At 37.3% G+C, this 19,303-nt stretch overlaps 1 protein-coding gene across 1 annotated transcript in view; it reads left to right on the plus strand.

Annotated features, from left to right (window-relative positions):
• The window catches only part of BCLAF3 (BCLAF1 and THRAP3 family member 3), a 33,522-nt gene extending 14,773 nt beyond the window's left edge, over positions 1-18,749 (plus strand). The window contains exons 6-12 of the mRNA XM_083855045.1: positions 436-550; positions 739-802; positions 1,651-1,769; positions 3,496-3,610; positions 7,486-7,581; positions 11,855-12,010; positions 13,815-18,749. Coding sequence (XP_083711171.1) covers positions 436-550; positions 739-802; positions 1,651-1,769; positions 3,496-3,610; positions 7,486-7,581; positions 11,855-12,010; positions 13,815-13,844 — 695 coding nt within the window. The 3' untranslated portion in view covers positions 13,845-18,749. The remainder of the gene's footprint in view (positions 1-435; positions 551-738; positions 803-1,650; positions 1,770-3,495; positions 3,611-7,485; positions 7,582-11,854; positions 12,011-13,814) is intronic.
• The last annotated feature ends 554 nt before the right edge of the window (positions 18,750-19,303 follow it).

A 19,303-nucleotide genomic window follows, 5' to 3' on the forward strand; every position in this document is an offset into this window, starting at 1 on the left:
CGCATTATTGTGCAGGTTAAAGATCAGAATAATTTTATGCTGGTATTGGAGAGTAAACTTCTTGTTTAGGAAACATGACAGGAATAAAGGAGCTTTGCTGTAATCACAGTTCTTTAGTTATGTATAGTTCCTTTAAATTTTCAGATTGTTTAGGCAGCTGCATCATGTTCAGTGTTGAATTTTATAGATTCTAGTAATTTGAGTACTACCATGGTAGAGCTGACAATTGAGTTTAATCTTATCAAATAAAGTTGTCTGAGTTGGGGTGGCCTAATCTTTCATTTGTGAATATTAAGCTGAAATTGGAAATAGTTTGAAAATTCATTTCAAGTAGAGTTGTCATGGTATCCTTAAGAGTTAATCTTTTAACAGATTTTCCCACTGTGCATTTCAAATACTGCAAATAACATTCTTGTATTTCATATCTCTTCACAGCAAATTATTTTGCATCTTCTGACATAACTCTACATGAACGGTTCTCAAAAATTCAGGATAAATCAAGGGCAAATACAAATGAAGTTAAAATACATTTGGATCCAGAGATTCACAGGTAATTGTTGAACTTTGTCTTAATTTATTTGCATTAAGGTAATAAATCTTCAGCAAACTTTACACAGCATGAAGTTTTATTCATTATTTTTACCTGCCTGTATCTTTAAAATATTCTGAACCTGGTCAAGAATGCTTTTGCTTTTACAGTGATGACATTTGATTTTATGCAGTATTTTTGTGTTCCAGGAGGATTGACATGTCTCTAGCAGAACTTCAGAATAAACGGACTGTGCCATCTGAATCTCCCCAGGTACCTTCATTGCTTATCTTTTTTGGCAAGTAGTAAGTTGTTATTATAGATACATTATAGGTGTAAGCAATGTTTTCCCCTTGCTATTGGGACATCAATTTTACATGCTATGAAAACCAGCAGTAATTCTGAGTATTTTGAAAAAAATGCACAGCTGAGCATATTTAGATACCACAGTCATGCAAGTGTACTGTGTTCACTGAGCAGTAAAATGCAGATGTGTTCTCCAGAGTAGCTGGAGTGAGATTATTTCTGCTGGTTGAACCCCTGTTTTTAAATAATGTAAAGACTGAGTCTGTGACTGATGTGTGGTTCTTGGTTTTCCTCTGGGGTTACAAAAAGCTTTAATGTTTTTTCTACTCTAATGTTACAGTGACTCAAAATCCACATAATTCCTCAGAATGCTATTTTATCTCATGCTTTCATCTGGGGTCATAAGATTTTGTGTCTTCCCCTTTAAAGCTCTGGTTGCTATGATTTAGTTACCATTCCTTTTCTGTAGTATAGGTACATGGAGATTCTCCTTGATTAAGGATAGTAGAACTAAAGATTTACTGAAACTTACATTAATATTTCTGCCTTGGCAACTCCATGCAGAATTTCAGTGCTCTGTTCACTGTTGTTTGGGAACTTGTAAAAAGGCAGATGGTGCAAGGAAGGATAATTGCTTAGGACCACTTTTTATTGCTTTAGACTTTAGATACTTGGGTTGATGTGAGCCTGTCCTATGTGCAGACAGCTGAACTATGTTAACAGGTTATGTACAGGGTGCTGCCCCTGAAGGACAGAATCAGATTGGTGTTCAGTTCTTAGCAGCTAACTTGGCTTCAACCCTTCCTTTTAACTAGAACATTGTAAGAGTGTTAGAAGATCCAAATGATCTACGGTATGATATAGAAAGGAGAAGAAAAGAGAGATTGAAGAATGAAGATGAGAGAGTGTTTCATGTAGATGGTGTAACTCCAAGGTAATGAGCAAATGATCTTGTTGGCCCAAGCCTGTAGTTCCCTTGTGTGTTCATTTTTGGGCCCTTCCACAGTTACATTCACATTTGTGGTGATTCTTTTCCACAGTTAGGCCTTCAAAGTTTGACTGGGGTTGAAATTCAACTGACATACTGCAAACGACTCTCTAATGAGGTGTTGCCTTGAAAGAGGTTAAACTGCAGTGGATAAAAATGAAAAACAAGCACAAACTGAAGGAGAAGAGAGGACAAAGTTAGTTTGAAAAAGTTTAAGTATTTTTAAACTCCTCAATGTGCCGCATAACATTCTTCTGGTATTTTGCAGTTCTGTAAAAGCATTCTAGGATTAATATATTGTTTTGTTGCCCTACTGGTTTAGTAATAAAATGTGGAATATCAGCAAGTAATTGGAATTGTTCTGATTCTTGGAGAATTTGAAAGCTTAGATTTTTGGAATATAGTTTTACTCCTATGGATTCCTCTAAGAAGTTTGTTAAAGGTTTTTGCCCCAAAGGTGTATGCTAACCTCAGTCATCCTGTTTCACTTTTGATGATGTGAAGTTGGTTGATTAGAGAGAGGGACTGCTAGTAGAAGTGTTGATTAATGAATTTCCAGAGTGTAATAAAATGTATCCACACAGTAGTCATAGTATCCTTTGCAGATTGTTCTTTGGGTGCTTCTGTGTGTTCATTTTAAATGCGGTCTGTAATGGCAACTAATGGCAATACACACATTTGGAAAAACAGATTCGTGAAGCTGTAGAAGAAATTTATGGTATTTGAGATTCTTGAAACAAAGTTAAAGTTGACAAGTGGAGGAAAAAAAAAATTCCTGGATTTGCTTCATTTTCCCCAGCACACCTCCTCAGTTACTGTCCTGCTTATCTTCTGTGAGAAGTGTAAATTTCCCTACCAAGTATGGCTGTCTTGGAGTTTGTCGTCAGGGGTTCCACTGTCAGGGTAATGTAGTTTGAGGGCAGTAATGGCATGAATGATATGCAGAATTTTCCTGAGGCTGGGAGGTTTTAATAGCTCACATGAGATACTGGCAGGGCCTCTGAGCTTATTAAGTGTGCTGCTGGGTTTTTTCCTTGACTTATTTCACAGCTATGAAAACTGTTTGTGTGTTTTGTAAAATACAAATGTTGACTTCTGGTGGGTACTTTTCATGGTATATGTTTGATTTAGAAGGTTATGGATGTATCTATATTAGCAATATTCTTGGTAAAAAAAACTCCAACAAAATCCAACAAAAGAACCAAAACCATACAAACAAGCAAGCAAAACCCCAAAGCCAGCGTCAGCTGCTTGCTGAGGATGAAACTGGGGGCTGTAGCTGTCTATCTAGAGCTTCTGTGGGATCGGGGATGTCATGAAGGGCGAGTTGTGCACAATTTAACCCCGGCCGTGGGGTGTGCAGGGCTCGGTGCAGAAAGCCTTTCCACCAGCGGAGGGCAGCAGTGACCGGCCGGCAGCTGAGCCTGGATCCACCGCCGGGATTGCAGGGAGCGGTGTCCCTGCTCCTGTCATTGCGCAGGAGAACACCGATTGCTGGGGAATTCTGTGCGATTTGACCTTGGACTAGGAATTTCTTGATTGTCCTAGGAAAACTTACTTATAAGCTGTCACTTTGCACTTATGATACAGAATGAGCTAGTTTAAAATACAGGGTGTTGATGTGCTGTGGCTTTACATACTAATTGTTGTCACTCTCTCTCTCACACATCAGGAGCCAGCAAAGCTGCACTCTTTCAAAGTTACAAACAGCTCAAGTTGATGGTTTCCAAAAGCCCACGAGGTTCGTTAAGCCACCTTTCAGGAAATTTATTGGGAGACCTCATTTGGTAAGTCTAAATGTAGAAATAGTAGCTCCTGCATTGTTGATGTATAGTTCATATTTTGCTGCATTGTCTGTGCTGGTGTAAATTTAACAATCTGTCTTGCCCTTTTAAATTTTTAGTGAGGCTTTTTTATCTTCTGCCTGTGCTCAACAATAAAACTACTCATAATTTCACAGTTCTAGTGCAAGAGTACTTCCTTGGGTATTTTTTGAAGCCAAGATTAGTACATCTGAGCTAAAACCACTTTGATAATACTCCTTTTCTTTTCATAAAAGAAGTTTGTGTCTAATATCACATTTCTTCCACATAATGGTGTAATTATCTAAATGATAAAATAGAAGGCCTTGTTATTGAGCAGATAATCTGAGCTAATGTTAAGTAGTTTGAGAAAAAAATACTCTCCTGCATTCTAGTTGTCAGTGGTACGAAGGGAAGACCTTCCTGTGTAGGTGGTATTGTTACTGAAACAGTGTTTCTTTTCTCTTTATTATGGTGAGAGTTCTGAAAAGCACTTATTTTAAATAAAAATGAGGAGCAAATCACAGAAATAACAAGAAATATCTGAAAAATGTTCCTGAGGATGAAATGTTAAACAATGGAATATCACACATCTTGAATATTGCATTTATGAAACCTAGTTTTGGACAATTATTGTTTAGGCTATCTTTCTGTGATGTACTCCAGTACTGAAGTGGGCAAGACAGTAATATTAAGTCCAGTAAAAATAAATTTGTCTCTTGTGGAAATTTCCTTCTAAAGAATTCTAATCAATTCCAGGTGTTTGTGCTTGTTTAATTTGAGGAACTGGTGAGAGCAGAAAAGCTTTTTTAATGTGTGCAGTATAATTCTAGACCACTTTTTTTTTTTTTTTTCTGTAAAATAAGGAGGAGAATAGCAAAAGTTGTCATTCTTTATACACTATAACTATTACCCTATGGAAGGGGTTCCAGGAGCCTATGAAATTTTTCTGAGGTCTATCAAAAGTAGCTTTCATGTATCTAATTCTCAAATGTAGCTGCTTTACAGATACAAAACTGCCTCCTTCACTGTAAAGGAACACAAGTTTTTAATGGTAAAAATTTTACTTACTCAAGACTAAGCAAGTAGTAGTGGCTTATTAAGTAACTGCATTGGATCTAGCTGAGATGGAGTTCATTTTCCTGTAGCCCTTCCGGTGGTGTGCTTTGCATTGGTGGCCAGAAAGGTGCTGGTAACACACCAGTGTTTGGCTGCTGCTGGGCAGGGCCCCACAGCAGCACAGGTGCCTCTGCCATTTTCAGCCCCACACCCAGTGGGCTAGGAGGGGACACAGCCAGGACCCAAACTGCCAAATGACCTCATCTGCTCAGCTAAGAGAAAGGAAATAATAATAATAAAAGCTCAGAGAAAGGAAAGAGAGTGTGGGAGGTAATTGGTTATTGTGATGTTTGTGTTCTGGAGCAGCCATTGTGTACTGAAACCTGGCTTCCTGGGAAGTGGCTGCACATTGCCTGCTGCTGGGAAGTAGAGAAGAAATCTTATGCTTTCCTTTGCTTCTGTGCAGTCCTTGCTTTATTAAACTGCTTTTTTTCTTAACCCATGTGGTTTTTTAAATTTTATTTTCTCCCTCCCAGCCCTGCTGAGGAAGGGAATGATGGAGCTGTTTGGTGGGTACCTGGTGTCCCGGTGAGGTCAGCCCACCACAGTAATACTGTAATTGCAAATAAAAAGGAGGTTGGTTTGAAAAAGGCACTGAGTTATTGCTAAATACGGTGAAGATTCAGGAAGATTGCATTTTCATATTTAATAGTGACTGCAAACATGCAACTTTTAGGAAGTCCTGCACTGCAGTCAGGAGTAATTCCTTTGGAATAACAGTAGCTGTGAAAGCATAGGTATTAAAAATGCAAGACATCCTAAAGAAGGAATTGCTCTTCATGGTCAGCCTTACAGAAGCTGGTTTGCAGACAAGTAGAAAAAAACTTTAGTTAAGTAATCAAAATGTAGTATTTGTGATGTTAACATTTAATAATTGGAGGTTGAGCTTAAACTTGGGAAAAACTTAGGTCTGGAAGGTACAATTGTGTATCTAAGCTTGACTGTAAGAATTGTCCATTTGGCCTTGTACCTTACTGACAAAAGGAGGCTAGCTAAAAAAAGTAGAAAATCAGAACAAGTATACATGTGTATTCCTTCTCCTCCCTTTTTTTCTTTTTAAATTTTTTTTTATTTTACACCTCTGGTTTAATAGGTTCCTAAAAAGTGATTTGCTGTACCTTTGCATCAAGTAGTTCTATTGTTAATATTTCTCTGAATGTACTTTTGTCTTAAGGAAGGTGGGGATGGGGAAGGCTGTATTTGGAGTTAATTAAGGCAAGCTTTGTTTTAATTCCTAGAGGTTTATTTTTAATTATAATGGGAAAATTTTCTAAATTTTTTTTCATCTTGCTGTATTCCCAGCTTAAAGGAAGAGTATACTTCAGCTGGGAGCTTCCTGATTTAATTGTGTTGTATGTAGAAAGATAATTTGATTTTGTGGAGTGTCCTTATTTTCTTAGAAGAGAACTGGGAAGTTCATATCTTTTCCTTGGAAAAGCCATTTTGATCTCACTTCATAAAATCTTTCTTCCTCTCTTTTTGTTCTCTGAATTCCTTCTTGTCAAGGCATTGTAAGAAGCTGAATAGTTGACTTGTTGACGAGGCAATAACATAGTCTAAAAAAGAAAAAGGAACACTAACCTAAATTGTAGCTAAAAGTTATCTTGGGTTCCAACATCATTCCACTATATTTATAGCCCCCTCTCTCCCCACACCATTATTAACAATGTTATCAGAAAGGTTTGGTAGTTTGTTACAGGACAGAAATTCTGGGAACAGCAAAGCATGCATTTTGGTTTTTTATTAAATGTTAGTATATATGAAATATTTCAGGAGAGTTCTCTTCTTAGGTTCTTTTAAAAATGTATTTCAAGCTGATGAAATTTCTTTTGAGAAAATAGCATTGGAATGCTTCTGTGATTATTCAAGAGTGGACCATAATTATTTGATTACTATGAGTTCATTAGCATGTCTGTTATGTGTGCATAGAGTACTTTTTTGTGATATATGCAAGTATATGTCAATGCTTCTGTATGTATCGGTAATCATATGCAATGATGGAAAAGAATGCCATCCTCTAAAAGTACCTGTCATAGGGAAAGTTGGAAAAGAGCCAAAATGTGCAGGTAGGTCAGTGGCTGGAGGAGTGCTCTGTTTTAGGCAACCACAGCTGTTTGTCTGCAGCTGTTCAGTGTGTTGACACAATTTCAATACTGCTTATCTGTGTGACTTGCTTTTGAAATTGTGCTTCTGTGGCAGTGAAGCAGTTCTCAAATGCACTCTTGAAATACTGAGTTAAAAGTAGCATTTTCTGAGGACCTCAATGTGCTGCACGTTGTTTGTTTGCAGTGGAGGTGTGTCTGTGTACACACGAACCTGTGGTGGCCATGTGCTGTCCAGGAGATCCAGAGCACCAATCTTGTTGCCCTTGTTGCTGATGCAAGCCATGACTGCTGTAGCAGCCTGTCTGCTGCACTTGATACATGCAAGTTGAGGCATCTGTTCTGGGAGGGAGGGCTGGAGAACCTTAATTGGATTGTCAGCTGCTTAGATCTCTCCAAGAGGATGACATTCCAGGGGGATGGATGGTCTGCATCATCTTCAGCTTCTCTGGGCTCTGCTGTCCCTTCAACCAGCCTGCACTGCAGGCCCCATGCTCCTGTTACTCCTGTTCCTTCAAAGAGTGTTCTTGGGTCAAACAGTACAAGACTGAAAGTGTTGCAATATTTGTTAGTAGAACCTGAACATTTTTTTTTCTTGAATAATTTAGTAACATGAATCTATAACTGTTTTCCTACTAGAATTATTACTATTCTTCAAAACCGAGTGACACTTACCCCCAGAGACGGATTAGAGGATACCTTGAAAATGCAGGACCCATCAGAAGGCACTTTAAGGTACAGATCAGCTTTTATCAGATGTTTGTTACATAAAATGGTGGTCGAACCTGTTGAGTTTGGTAACAGGAGACATGCTTTTGAAGGTATTAAGTGCCATGAAAAATAATGTAATCAGAGATTGTTTTTGTTGGAATAATGGGAGGCTTAGCTTTTAGTAGGTAAGAGGGCTGGCAGTGGATTGAGCAGGGTTGTCCAGTGTTGTATGCAGGCTGTTGAAATAAATAGGTTACTGCAGAGTCAGGAATAAGAATTGCAGGAATTGCACAATGACTAGAAATCTGTCCAAAACCCAAGCTGCTGAGCTTTTTTCCTTCACGTGACAGAAACCTGAACTTTTTCCAAGGACTGGAAGACATGAGTTGTGTTACTTTCAAAACTGTGTTACTGTTATTTTATTAACCCATTCATGTAGGGATTTTTGGGGAAATTATGTCTTCTGAGTACCCTGCATACTGCCAGCTATGCATCAAAAAAAAAAAAAAGTGAGGTTTTATTCTTGGGGGCTCAAGAGCGTAAAGAGATGAGCAACTGTGCTTCTTTCTCAGGTAGAGCAGTGGCCACCTAATGCCTTTTAATCATAAAATGGGTCCTGAGTTCAGCAGAAAAACAAAACATTTCCTTTACTGCTGACAGTGGCATGCTATGCAGGTGTCGAGTTAGAGTTGTTGATGTGAGAAAAGTATTAATCAAATCTAGAACAACTTATACTAATTTTCTACCTTAAAATTACCCCTACATTTTTAACATGCACTCCGAAGAATAAAGGAATACACAGAGTAGAGTCACATTTTCTCTTTTTTTAGATAATTAAGTAAAATTTTAATGGATAATCAGCTGTCATTTTTGGATGAAACTTCTAAAAGTGGAGACCCCCCCATTCCAACATAAGAACTGTTGGATAAAAAGACTTTCTCCAATTTAGGTGTGCTTTTCCAGCCAACCTTAATCAGATAGCTAAGGAAACACCAACAAAAACTGCTGTCTTTATTCTGCTGGAGAAAGTCTTTTTCTAAGTTAAAAAGTTCAAAGCCTGATACAACTATTTCAACACCTAAGATCATAGCCTGTTATTCTGTATCCCCTCTGTATTGTCAGCCTCCAGGTGATGGAGGGATCTAGCCATGGCTGCTGGGTCCCTGAGGCAGTGTTGGTGGCTGATGCTCCTTTCATTTACATCATTCTGCTCTTGTGCGGATTCTACAAGCAGGAAAGTGTCCATTTAAGTTGTCACCTCATGTATATATGAATATTGCAGTAGCCAGTGATCTGTCCCATGATGCTTTAATATTTGTAGGGAAAATGGCATATGCACTTGTATTGCAGCTTGCTTATGTGTATAGCACTTTTATCATTGCCATGGAAACAGTGGTGTTGATTTGACTTGATTCCTTTAAATTTTTACATTTAAATTTCTCTTGCACAACAGAGTTTTTTCTTGCTGTGCTGTTGGTGAAATGGAGGTGACTTGACTATTTTCTACACTCAAGACTTTCTTGGCTAATTATTTAAAAGAACAACAACATACAAAGGAACCAAAACCTCACAAAAAACCCCATATAGAATTCCATTCTCTGCCTTCCCCTCTCCCCACCTCCCAAAAAAAATCAAGCCCCACACCATTTTTTCTTGATATATAAAATGGGGCATTTAAACTTAATAAGCAAAAAGTGATGACTACTAAGACTATTAAAAAAACCTCAAACATATGGTCTAAAGTATGTTAAACTTTTTGGGAAAAGAAAAAACTGCTGTTCTGAAATATCTTATAAAGCATCTGGAGAAGCCTTACAAAACTTAAAAGGTCTTTTTTGTAATGACCCTTTACCATGAATCACTAAGTCAGCCTTTAAGTAAGTAAATGCAAAATAATCTTTAAAACTAAACTGCAGTCACTGCTTAAAAATGGTCAGTGTATTATTGGCTGTGGCAGGTCCACTCCTGCCAGCAGCTTAGCACCACACAGCTGCTGCCCACCCTCCCTTCAGCTCCCTTCCTCTCCCAGCAGGATGGGATGGAACATATGGAGAGCAAAAGTCAGAGAACTCATGAGTTGAGATGAAGGCAGTTTTAAGTAGTGAAGAAGAAGGTGATGCAAAGGCAGTCACTCACCACCTGTCACAAAATGACTGATGTCCAGCTGGTCTCCAAGCAATGGCTACTGGCTCCAAATCCCCTTCCCTCAGTTTCTGTTGTTTAGGAGGAGATCATGGTGTGTAACATCCCTGTGCCCAGCTTGGGCTGCCTGTCCTGGCTGTGTCCCCTTCCAGCTTCTTGCTGAGCAGCAGAGTAAGGAAAGAGGAGAAGGTGTTGGTACTGTGCAGGTACTGCTGGGCAATAGCCAAAACACTGGTGTGTTACCAGTGCAGTTTTAGTCACAAATCCAAAGCAAAGCCCCATGCACGCTGCTGTGAAGAAAATTAACTCCATCCCTGCCACACTCAGTGCACCTGTATATGTTTGCTCATATACCCTTATTTTAGAGCTTCAGGCTTCTAGGGATTGTCATTAGCATTATTTATAAAACAGTCCTAATGTGAAACTAGATGCCACTTTAGCAGACTCATTTCTTATTTCTAGAGCAGAAGTTAATGATGTTTGCCACATACTTTAGATTATCTTGTTTTGCTATAAGGTGTGTGTGACTGAGGTGCCTATATGCCATATGTGTATATAATCTGTAGCTTTGTCTACAACTGATGCTGTTCCACATTAGTATTACTGCTGTGTCCTTCCCATCCCACTTAAAGAACATGTGGATGCTTGAGTTGAAACTTCTAAGCTGTTTGTAAGGCAGTTTTCAATATCATGCACCTTTTTCCCATCTCTTACTTGTTCTGGTCCTTTGTTTATTGTCATACAATTGCAGTGGCAGAACCACCAAGGCCTCCTTTCTAGTCACTGAAGTCAAAGGGAGCCATAGCAGAAGTGGGGAAATGGGAACTTTTACTGCTGTATTCAGGGCATTCATCCAGCATTAAAAGTGTCCTTCAGTTTTCCCTGTGATAGGTATATACCCACATAATACAACCTAGTGCAAGGAAGTTCTTTGTGCCTGCACTCTGATGCTCTTCAGGAATGTGATTGGCATTGGATAGGCTCTTACAAATGTCCTCCATTAGAGTAACCCTGGGGGAATGATGGGGCCAGCTTCTCACTTGTCTTCTGCAAAGTAGGTGGGTGAAATGATTTGGGAAATAACAGAACCTCTGCATTTGCATAAAGTAACCTCTGTTCTGTACAGTTCTTTCTTTATTGTTCACCAGCCACACAGTGGAAAACACAGTGGAAAAAGTGGTACTAAAGTTACTGCAACCTCAGAGCATGTGATTTTTCTTGAAGTGACCCTTACTCTGTCAAAAGGAGACAGATTGCACCAAAGGAATTTTGTCATGCTCAAGAAGGACTATTTCTGTGTCATATTTTGTCTTCTCCTACCCTTCAAAGGTGTTTGTAAAAGATAAGAAGAATTTTTATGGTCAGAAATTTTTCTCTGGTTTTAGATGAAAACCCATTGTTTAAATTTGAAGTGACTGTTGGAAAACTTAAAATGGCAGTGCTGGAAAGCAGTGGAAAATTATGACAAATAAAGTTTTTATTACTCTAAAGATTTTTACTGCCTATTTTATTGGCAATCTGAGTGCCTAGGAATGAGAATCTTTTTCAAACTTTAGCTGTTACAATCAGTGTTGATCTTTTATATCCTTTCTGTGCTTTTATAATGCCTTTCACCTTTAAGTCTTCTGATACCTCTGTGGCCTCTGCTCCTAGTCTCACACCAGTTAGTTTGCAGTATTCCAGTGTGGAGGTATCAAAGGCATAGAAAATGCCTGTGTGTTCAGACTGTCAGACATTAAAGCTGTAGGAAAAACATGTGTACTGACTTGTGTTAGTTAACTCTTTAGACTCAATGTGTGCTTGCTGCAGGCTTGACATTGCTAAATGTAGTAGTGGCAGTGAGATGTTGTCTGAAAGTTTTTTTGTTGATGCAGTGTGCCTCATAAATGGTTGAAAAAATGTTAAAATGTTTTACAATACATTTTTTTTCCTACGAGGAAGATAATTTCAGATGTTTAAAACAGCAAGTGCAATACACCAATTCTTTGAGCTCCGTGATCTGAGGAATACATAGATGTAAAGAAAGAGGGTGTGCACTTGTGAATGCATGCTTGGGTTCTGGAAGTTTTACATGTGTATAGCTGTAAATATGAACTTTTGAGTTTTGGTGCCCTCATTTTGCGCATTTTTTTCTTCCTTTCCCCCACCCTTACAGAGCAGCTTTGCAGATGGCCGTTTGCAGTCCCCTTACAAATTGGGCTTAGTGCAGAAGGGTTTATATATTCAGGCCAAGTACCAGCGGTTACGTTCTGCTGGTGTAAGGGGATTTGCCACTAATAAATTCAGAGATGGATTTTTGAGGAAAGAAAAGGTAAGTTGGATTAATTTATTTTTCACTAGGCCATTTGTAAAATATGCATATTCATAAGATCCATTTTGATTTTTAAATCTCCATGGAATGACTTGGATGGGATTTTGTGGGATTTTGGCTCTTTGTACTTCCCTAGCAAACTTGACTGTGCACTCCTGTTTCCTCCCTGTTTATTCTATGGAAACTTGCTGAAACTTGCTTTGGGTAACTGCAAATGAAAGGTGCCCTCTGAGATTCTGTGGTTGCTTCTGTTTCAGTTTTTTTTTTCCTCGAGCTTAGCTGGTCTCTTCCTACTGACAGGACCAGAAATTGTCCCTTTGTGGAACAAAATATTCTGTCCTGTTTAATCTAAGAGAAGGATATTAATAATTTTTAAAATAAATGTGTATGCTTCTCTTTTTTTGTTATGTTATCGTAATTACATGCTTTAAAGTATGCTCTGGAGTGCTGCTCTGAACAAAACTTCCTGCACAATATAATGTCTTGTGTAAAATGGTTTGATAAGCTTAAACTGAAATAGGCATATCTGATTTATGGTGTTTTGATTTGCAGAGTGTATGAGCCAACAATAATCTTTAATGCAGAATAAGTTTTGAATCACATAAAATGTTGCAGCTTTTGTGAGGATCAGTAGTTAAAACATACTAAGTCCTCTATTGGAATTGATCAAAGTAGTATGAAGTTACTTGTGACATCAGGGAATTGGATTAGATGACCTACACAGCCCCTTGCAGTTCTGTGCTCTGTGTGAGTTTGTGTTTTGTAACTCTGTGTCCATCCAGCTACAAGTAAATACACTTCAATAAATAAGCATTTGTAGTTGGATTAGAGTTTAGCTCTTGGAGCGCAAAAGCACCTTCAAGCATGGGTTCTTACAGCTGTTGGCAAAACTCCTCAAGTTTACAGCCCAGTGGGCAGAAGAAAAAGCCCCCAAAACTCCTGAAGGAAACACACATGTAAAAAACAAACCAAAACAAACCCCAAACAAAAAAACCCCCCCAACCATCAGAAAGAAAACCAAACACTTGAAACAAGGTAAAGAGATCACTTGTTACTGAAGTAGTTGGGCAAACATTTCTTATATTTGCATGGACTCTGGGAAGTATTATCTCTGAAGGCTAAATTGAACTGGAATTAGTGGAAAATAAAAAGAGAAAGATAAGAAAGATATCTCCCCCTCTCTTCCCCCCCCAAAAAATTATGACATTGTAAAACAGACATAGAAGTGTTACAATTTTGTTGTAGTGAGCTATTCCAAATAATTTCCAGTGTTCTTCTATAATTGGCTATTAAGATTCTTGTCTGGAACCTATAAAGCATAGTTAAAACATTCTGGCTACCATATACTATATATATATATACTACCATATATATATGAATCAGAGAATCATCAGTGAGTTGTGAATTTGACTTTTTTTTTTTTTTTGGGGCCTGATGGATTTGAGTGTGTTAAAATAAATCCTGAAGAATAAGTATGACAACCATTTTCTAAACAGTGTACTGTTTGCTAGTTGGCTAATTCCTAAAACCACTACTCTTCTTGAAATTGTAGCATTTTGTCTGTTCTAATGATAAAACTTATTAAGATCTGTTAAACGGGTCTGAAAAAATTTTATTTCACTTTATTTCATTTGGAATAATAAAGCTGCATGCATATGTATCTTTTAAGGTACAGTCTTCATAATTATGCTGTTTGAATCTATAATTGAGAGAATCTTGCATTTTACATACAGTACTCAGGAAGGTTGACAGGGTTTTTCTGTTATTGCAACTGACAGTAATGATTATTTTTTTCTCCGTGTAGGGAAATCTAAATATTGCAACTGAAACCTGAACTGAACTGAGATCCTGAAGTTGAAACAGATAACACAGCAAAGGGAGCATCTGTTTGGTTTTTGACAACTTTCTCCAGACTTAAAATAGGATAAAGGAACTAATGCTGTAACTTTCTTGATTAAAAAATAACTTTATTTTGAATGCTGCAGAACTTTTTTACAGTTTTAATAATTGCTTTTAAAGTACAGTATTCAATTGAAACATCGTATTATGTACCTTTAGTTCTGTTTGCATACCAGTCTCAAGTGAGGAAGTCATTGAAGGGAGTTTTATTTATTGAATACTCTTTCTCTAAGCATGATGTTACAGATGGAACTTGAGTTGTTATACCCAGAGGTTTATATGTTGAAAGTTTATCGCTAATGTAATAATAAAAAGAAAAAAAAAAGTGCCTGAATTGTTTGGTAATAGCACATTAGCTCAGGATTTTCCAATTAATGACCTTTTAGGTTGTGCAATAGATTTTACACCTCTGTTCAGTCATTTCCATAAAACAGTATTTGTATTACTTTGGATTAATAATACACATGGGTTTCTGAGGTGTATATACATTTGTAAATTGTTAGAATGTTGGGACAACTTTCAGCATTTGATTAAAATTAATGGTAACAGGCAGGTATGTAAAGTACTGGAGCAGTAGCTTATAACTGCACTGAGAGCATGCTTGGGTTTGTTAGAAGATTAATTGGTCTGTATTCAAAATTATTCTGTCTCATATTTTGGTGTATGAGATTCTTGACAAAGTCACATGTTCTCTAGTCTTTTTCATCATAAATGATTTGGTGATTTTATGAATTCTAAAATTGGGGGCTGAAGTATTAAATTACAAGAAAAATAAAAAGTCTAAGTTTTTGAAAGCATGTCTGCTAACAAAGAAGTTGTTCACAATTGAAACTGCTTTAAATGCAGATAGCTGGTGATTTTGTTCAGAATGATTCTCTCAAGTTTACCATACTGCAGTATTGTTAGGCTGTGTGCAAAACTCAAATAGCCGGACCTGTTTCATAAGCAGCTATAAACAGTATTTTGTTTATTTCCTGTTTATAGCCTCTGCCTTAATTCATTATTTATGGTAGGGTTGTGTATGTATTGCAGGTTTGTTTGGACTTCTTATTGACAGTAAATTAAAGATGCACAGCATGTAGTCTTAAGAGATGTTCTTTTTCAAGAAAAAAGTTGTTCACAATATCCTCAATACATGCAGGCAGATGTATTTCCATATAGAATGCAGGCTAGTCTCTGTTGTGGCTGGTAAACCAGAATTCCAATTCTGGGTTAGAAGTATGTTCACAAAAAAGGAAATTTGGTTTTTTGGGTGGAAAGCCAGGATGTGATTTCTGCATGCTTTTTTTGTAATGGTTTTTTTTTCTACAATGCCTTCAGTAAAGAGCCTGTTTGAAACAGGCTAAAATTACTGTGACTTGAGCTCTTCAGTTCATGGGTGTTCTGCTTAGCTTTCATAGGGAATAAGGCAGGAAGTGTGCAACATTCATTGATGTCATGGTCATTCAATAACAGATGGTTTGTTTCTAAAACACGGATTTTCAGTTTAAATAACAGTCATTAATAATTTAACTAGCTTTTCAGTAACTTTGACATGCATAGACAAAATGGGAAGTGGAAGGGAAGGAACTCCCTGGACAAATAGAGGCAGGCAACCTTCTGCAGAAAAGAAAGTGCTTTTTAACTTGGTGTCAGTGAAGAATCTGGCAGAGTCATCCTGTGTAGATTTACTGGGAGATAAAAATAAGGAACTGAAACAACAGGTTAAATGAGTCAACCCAAAGTGAATGTGGAGTAGCTGCAGTTCTGATCAGGCTGCTGGTGGGGGAGTGCTGCACATGCCCTGCCGAGGGGAGCAGGTTTACCCTGAAGGCAGCAAGTCCTTCACGCTGCTCTGAATGCGCACTGTAAAAGATGTGAGAAATGGAACTATACATGATACAGGACAAACTACTGAGGCTATATTGTCTTATTCAACAGGATACTACTGTGTCTGTAAGCTTCCTGCAGTGTTCTTATTAAATTCTGGAAGAGAACTCTTTGCTGAGCAAATGGGAAGAGTGGATATATGGAGAAACTTCTGACATGGTAGTTTTGATAACCCTGTTTGGAAGTAATTCTGGAGTAGTCAGACTTCAGTCAGTTAATGCTGCTTTAACCAGGTTTCAACATGTGACTGACTCCTGATTTTTTGCTTTATTTTATCTATGCATGATTAGATATCTCTAATTTGTTTTGTACTTTACAGTTTAGCTTTGTGTTTATTTCTACAACTGTAAGCAACATATTGCAAAGAAGTTTGTGGTTTTTTGACTTGTTTGCTGACTTTGGTTCCCCTTACCTCTTGGTCCTAAGATGACTGTCATATGGAATGTAGTCACTGTTTTAGCTGGATCATCTTCTGTATGATCCCATTTGCTCAAATCACATTCTTTACCGATAATTTTACTTAAATAATTTTGGATTCTGTCATGATAAAACTTCTTACATTCTAAAAAATGCACACAGAAATAATGAATGTTATAGAAATTCATGGCTTAGGTGCTAGAAGCATCTACTCTCTGATATGATGTGACCCACTGCTGTGTAGATTTATCTTTCCAAATTGCAGAAACTTGTGTGTATATACTCTTACCTAATTCAGCTTGTTTATTGTTTTAGCACAGAAAATTCTGTTGTACTGGAATACAATGTTTGGTTGAGGGCAATGTATTGAAGTTACTGTTTGGGTTGTGAAGGCACAAGAAAAAGGGTTACGTAGAGGAAAGGTCAATTTACTTGAATAACCTGGTGCCTTTTGGTATTGTGACTGTATTATAGAAAACACATGTATAAAGACTTAAGTACATTGCATACTTTCTCGTGGGAGCATGGACTGATAACAGTTCTTTTTAAAATAACTGTTTACTTTAAATAGGTGTGTAAGCCTCTGTAGGAAAACAGTGACTTTCATTAGTAAAGTCTGCAACTGTTTGCATTGGAAGGGTAAGTTAAAAATGTGATTGTCTTAAGAGCTTTCTAGCTCTCTATTTTATACTTTAAAAATACAAATGTGAATTTATTTAGCTTGAAATGGCTGTTAAATGCTGTCATTTTCCGTTGTTCACATGTGAAATTTTATGTTTAATTGCTGTCCAAAATGCAATGGGTTTAATATAACTAGAGTCTTCCTTTTAAGTGTTTGAAATAATAAGTTGCTATGATGTTAGCATTTATATTACTGATCCATTTAATTTCTGCATAAATTGATTATTTTAAATTTGTGATGATTTGAGTTCACAAGGTTACCAAAATTCTGGGGCTAGTAAGAAGCAACACACTGCAAGGTGTCTATAAGTCTGCCTTAACTCTAATAACTGCATGTTTGAAATAATTTTACCTGATGGATATAAATGGTCTTGAGACCTGAACGTAACTGTCTCAACTCTGATGGCAGAGGATAAGGAGTAAATCCAGCTGATCAATCACCTGCTGTGTAATGTTTACCTTCTCCCATTTTCCCATGGGCCCCAGGCTGAAATGTTGAGTTTTCTTTAAATGAACTTAGTTGCTTTAAAAACAGAACCAAACCCCAAGATTACATTTTTGTGGCATTAAAGGCAGAGTTCTCAAAACTTGCTTATTATGCATCAGAAGGTCATTTTCTGCCATGTCTGTGAAATGGATAATGAGAGTCGCTTGAAGAAGATGATAAAAGATCACAACAAAGAGAGACTGATTTCAGTATTCACCTCAGAAGATTGTAAATAGAGGGATTTTTAAAAAGTTCTTTGTTTTCCTAAAGGAAAGCTTCTCCCATACTGTGTTGAAAACCACCTCTTGCCTTTCTTTAAGCATCTGAACAGCAATCTACAAAGTTCTTTATGGAGAGCCCTCTAAAAGGCAGACTTCAGACTTGCATCCTAATGAATTTGAAAAAAAGATGTTTCTGCACATAACTCTGACCCTTGACAGACTTCATTCCATTGCTGCAGAATTTGAAGATAAGAAGTTCTTCAGTCTCCTTACGAAGGAAAGAAAGAATAAAAGCCATTTCAAGATCTTTGAAAGCCACCTTGTGACACTTGACTCCCTGACAGACCTTAAGGATAGCCATGAACATTTAAATGTGTTCTGTTTTGAGCTTTGTGAGCATTATTTTTCAGTGTCAAGATCAGAGAAAACTCTTGTCATAACACTTGCCCCTTCCTTCCATGCCTGGTGGTTTTTGTTGGAGGGATTTTGAGTAGGTATTTAGCCACATGGTTTAATGGCCTGCCACTTTTAATGCAGTTTTCTTCTGTTCACTGTTCATTGCTCTGAATTTTGTCTTAAGTAGTCTAAATCTCATGTTGTCTTTTTAATATTTCATTTTCTGTAAATAATGTAGTAGATGGCTTTCATTTTGTGACTGGCTTCTCATATCTTTAGTATTGAGGGGAAGAGGCAGTGGAAACAGTTGTTTTTCGAGTATGTTCTTCAAGGAATAAAAAAAGCCTCATTGTTTTGTTTTAAGAATAGCAGGAATTTTTTACTCCCAGTTAAATGAGGGAAACTAATGTCCACTTCTAAGGAATAGATTGTTGATGTTATTTATACTGTAGTTTCTGAAAGACTGTCTAATGTGTATATGCGTACACACGTATGTGCACATGGAAACACACTGTTGGAGAAGCCTTTAATGTAATTATTTGTAAGTGTGGATAAGAAATGACATTTTTAAACTACTGAAGCTGGAGTTAAATGCAAATGCATTTTAAGTCTGTAGTCTTTGAGTCCACAACGGTGCTTTTGACAATGTTACCCAATATCTAAAAGCCTCGTTCATAAGGATATATAGTAAGATGTAGGTATGTTTATATGTATGTTTAACATAGTTTATATAAAATAAATGTAAATTTTGTTTCTACAGACAATAAATGTTTTCATGAAATTTTTACTTATAAATAATTCAGTGATTTGATTCAGTAATTAATATTTGTAATTTTCAGGATAAAACCCCCCACTATTTTCAAAATATCTCGTGCAGGGAGTGGAAAAGTACAAAATTTTAATGATATTTTGTTAGTGGAAGTTTTCTGTTTTCACACACAAATTAACTACCTGAGGTTAGAATAAGCTGCTTTTGGTTACTTTCATTAATAGCCAAGGTGCTCGTGCTGTGAAATGTTACCTATACCTTATCTTTAATACCAGATTTTAAAAATTATTATTTTTTAGTCTGCGCTTCTCCTCTGCTGCTATTTTAGGTATTTTCCCTCCCAAGGGTCTTTACCTGTGGAAAGACGTGCCTGTGCAGCCGCCTCCCCACCCTGCCTGTGTGCCTTTCTATGCAGACATGTCCCTGATCTGTGCAGTTACTGCTGTGGCAGGGGTTTCACATCTCCTGCAGTACGGGCAATCCGTGCTGCTCTGCGACGCTGTTCTTTTTAGTGAAACGTCAACACTACCCCAAAGGCGCTCTTCATCTTCCCT

This window comes from Zosterops lateralis (assembly GCF_965231275.1).
Source record: "Zosterops lateralis genome assembly, chromosome: 2".
Lineage (NCBI taxonomy): Eukaryota > Metazoa > Chordata > Aves > Passeriformes > Zosteropidae > Zosterops > Zosterops lateralis.